At 47.0% G+C, this 2,936-nt stretch overlaps 1 protein-coding gene across 1 annotated transcript; it reads right to left on the bottom strand.

Moving 5' to 3' along the window:
- Positions 1 to 901: 901 nt before the first annotated feature.
- On the bottom strand, positions 902 to 2,704 carry LOC121601341. The gene has a single exon (XM_041930161.1). It carries the CDS (start codon positions 2,702 to 2,704, stop codon positions 902 to 904), a length of 1,803 nt encoding a protein of 600 aa, XP_041786095.1.
- Between the last annotated feature and the right edge of the window lie 232 nt (positions 2,705 to 2,936).

Raw genomic sequence — 2,936 nt, 5'->3', positions numbered from 1 at the left:
GTAGAACTGCCAAATCATCTGATGGGACGCTCTGCAGTGCTTCTGGTACGTTGGATGCCCATTTTTTTAACGCAAAGCCAGCCGAATTAAGCATTTGCGAAATCTGTATACGTATTTCGATTGCATCTGAGATTTCCTCTGTTCCCGATAATAGATCATCCACATAAAAATCACGAAGTATTGCATTTACTGCCAGTGGGTACTGAGTATGGTGATCATGAGCTATTTGCTTCAATGTCCTCGTTGCCAAGAATGGTGCGGATGCCGTGCTGTATGTTACTGTTAGTAATTGGAAAGTTTCGATTGGTTCGGACGGATCTTCCCTGTAACGTATACGGAGGTACTTATGGTCTCGCTCATCATGGAGAATCTGGCGGTACATCTTTTCCACGTCGGCAGATAGCGCAATTGCACGTGATCGAAAACGAACGATGATTGAGAAGAGGTCGTCTTGGATTACCGGTTCCACCACTAGCTTATCGTTCAATGAATACCCTGACGAGGTTTTGCAAGATGCATCAAATACAACTCGCACCTTAGTAGTTGTGCTCGTCTCTTTGATCACCGCATGATGTGATAGGTAGTAGTGCTCGCATAAATCGTCGACCGGTTCGGTAAGCCGTTTCATATGACCCAGACGCTCATACTCTGTCATGAATTTAACGTATTCCTCTTTCAGTTTAGGATCAGCCTTTAAACATCGCTCAACGGCTAAGAGTCGACGATCAGCAATTGACTTTGACGATCCTAAAACGACACAAGGATTAGAGCTTTGTGGCAAACATACAACATACCTGCCAGATGCATCTCTGGTTGTGGTTGTAACAAAATGCTTCTCGCAGGCATCCTCTTCCGCCGATAGTATAGGATCCTCAGTGAATGTTTCGATCTCCCAAAAACGTTAAATTATCGATTCCAGTGAAGGCGTGACGTCGGTAGATAGGTGGCATAGCTTCGAACCATGAGAACCACCTAACGATGCATTTCCTGCGACAACCCAGCCGAAAGCAGTCTCCACAAGCCATGGTTTCCCTTCGCCGAGGGAACGTTTTTTACCGGAATGAAGCTCCCAGTATGTATCTCCACCGATGATGATGTCGATCTTGCCAGGCACATAGAACGAAGGGTCAGCAAGCGGCAAGCTCGGCATTTCCCATGATGATGCATCAATTGGAGCCGTTGGTATGTGCATAAAGGGAGAGTCCAAGATGAGCAATTCCAGCTGAGATGCATGAGTGTTGGTCCTCGATTCGACGGTTGCAACGATCGAACCTTTCATCAGCCGTGACGCATTTCCGATACCTGCGACGGACACGTTGACCTTGTTGCGAGTCGTCCCGAGAAGCTTCCGAGCAAGCGTGTTAGAGACAAAGTTCGACATAGAACCCGAGTCGAGAAGTGCTCTTGCTTCATGTCTCTTTCCGTATCCGTCAACGATGTATAGCAGAGCCGTTTCCATAAACACCATACCATCATTGTTTTGAATAGCCATCGCGACCGTTGAGTTAGGCGTATGAACGGGTGCATGCAATAGTGTATGATGACGCTGATGACATATACGACATGTATAGTCCGATTTGCATGCCTTCACCTGATGAGAATCACCCAGACAATTCCAGCACAGATGCTTTGAGGAAACAAATTCACGACGTTGATGCACATCCTTGCCATTGAACACCGGACAGCTACGTAGAAGATGGCCATCAGCACACTGCAGGAGACACTTGTAACTTGATGTAACCGTTGGTGTCAACCGCGAAGATGCTACATTTGCGATCGATCTACGTGCTTGTGGAGGACGATTGGAGCCGGCCACCTTACTCGAACGTTCACCAGATTCACTCGCGAAATTGTTTGTAGATTTAAGGATTTGTATACGGTCTTCCACAAATTGTATCACATCACTATATTTGTCCCTTTTGAAATGCACTGAATGTTTTTCCCATGCCAAAAGTGTCGCACGGTCTAGCTTCATAAGAAGCATGTTTGAGAGTGGCGTGTCCCATGAATCCACTGGCTCCTTCAGCTTCACAAAACCGTTCACATATCGCAAAAATTCGTCCACTAGGTTTGTCAGCTTGTCCACACACTCTACATGTACAGCGGGAAGATGGTACAACTTGCGATAATATTTCCGCACGAGTAACCGAGAATTGTCATAGCGTTTTAGAAGCTGTGCCCACGTAACTGAATAGTTATCGTCTGTTAATGCAGTGTGTTCGAAGGGAAGCGCCGCTTCTCCCTTCAATGATGATAGCAAGTATTCGAGCTTTGCTATCGATGGAAGCTCAGAGGAAGCGTCGATCATAGCGATGAAGCGATCGCGGAACGAAAGCCATTTCGTATGATCCCCATCGAAGGTTGGCGGCTCGATCTTTGGAAGGCATAAGTGTGGAGTGTTTGGCCGACCAAATGCGAGCGTAGACGAAGCCAAACCTGTTGTTTCGTTTAGCGACACTTCTTCCTTGCGTAAATTTTCCCGAAAGAAAGATTTAAGCTTCCTGCACCGTCCTTCTATCTCGATTCTTTCTTTGATGCACAATTCGATGGCCTCATTACTGTCGTCGAGCTCTTCAAGCTTGGCTATCGCGATGAAAAACTCGTCCTTATGCCTGTCCAAGTCTGCTGACGCCTCCGGGATTTGCTTGGCGTCATCGCCGGAAAAGCTTTCACGGAACCGTTCGAGAGCACTGACGTTTTCCATTGCGATCCTTTTCTTTAGTTGGAAGGCTTTTATCTTCTTATCCATTTCCACAAACACTCACGTTACGAGAAACCGAACCGTGGCGCGAAATTTGAAAATGCGATGGCGATCGATCGTTGGCCGTTGCCCCTGATGCAGGGCGATTAGCGATGGCGGTAAACGACGACGATGAATCAGCACACTTGCTGCTCTTGATGCAGAGCGAATTCCCGAGCTCTTGATGCAGAGCGAT

The sequence above is a fragment of the Anopheles merus genome, unplaced genomic scaffold (genome assembly GCF_017562075.2).
Source record: "Anopheles merus strain MAF unplaced genomic scaffold, AmerM5.1 LNR4000071, whole genome shotgun sequence".
In the NCBI taxonomy this organism is placed as follows: domain Eukaryota; kingdom Metazoa; phylum Arthropoda; class Insecta; order Diptera; family Culicidae; genus Anopheles; species Anopheles merus.
Note: the sequence above shows the minus strand (reverse complement) of the source record. Positions and strands in the feature narration are given on the sequence as shown.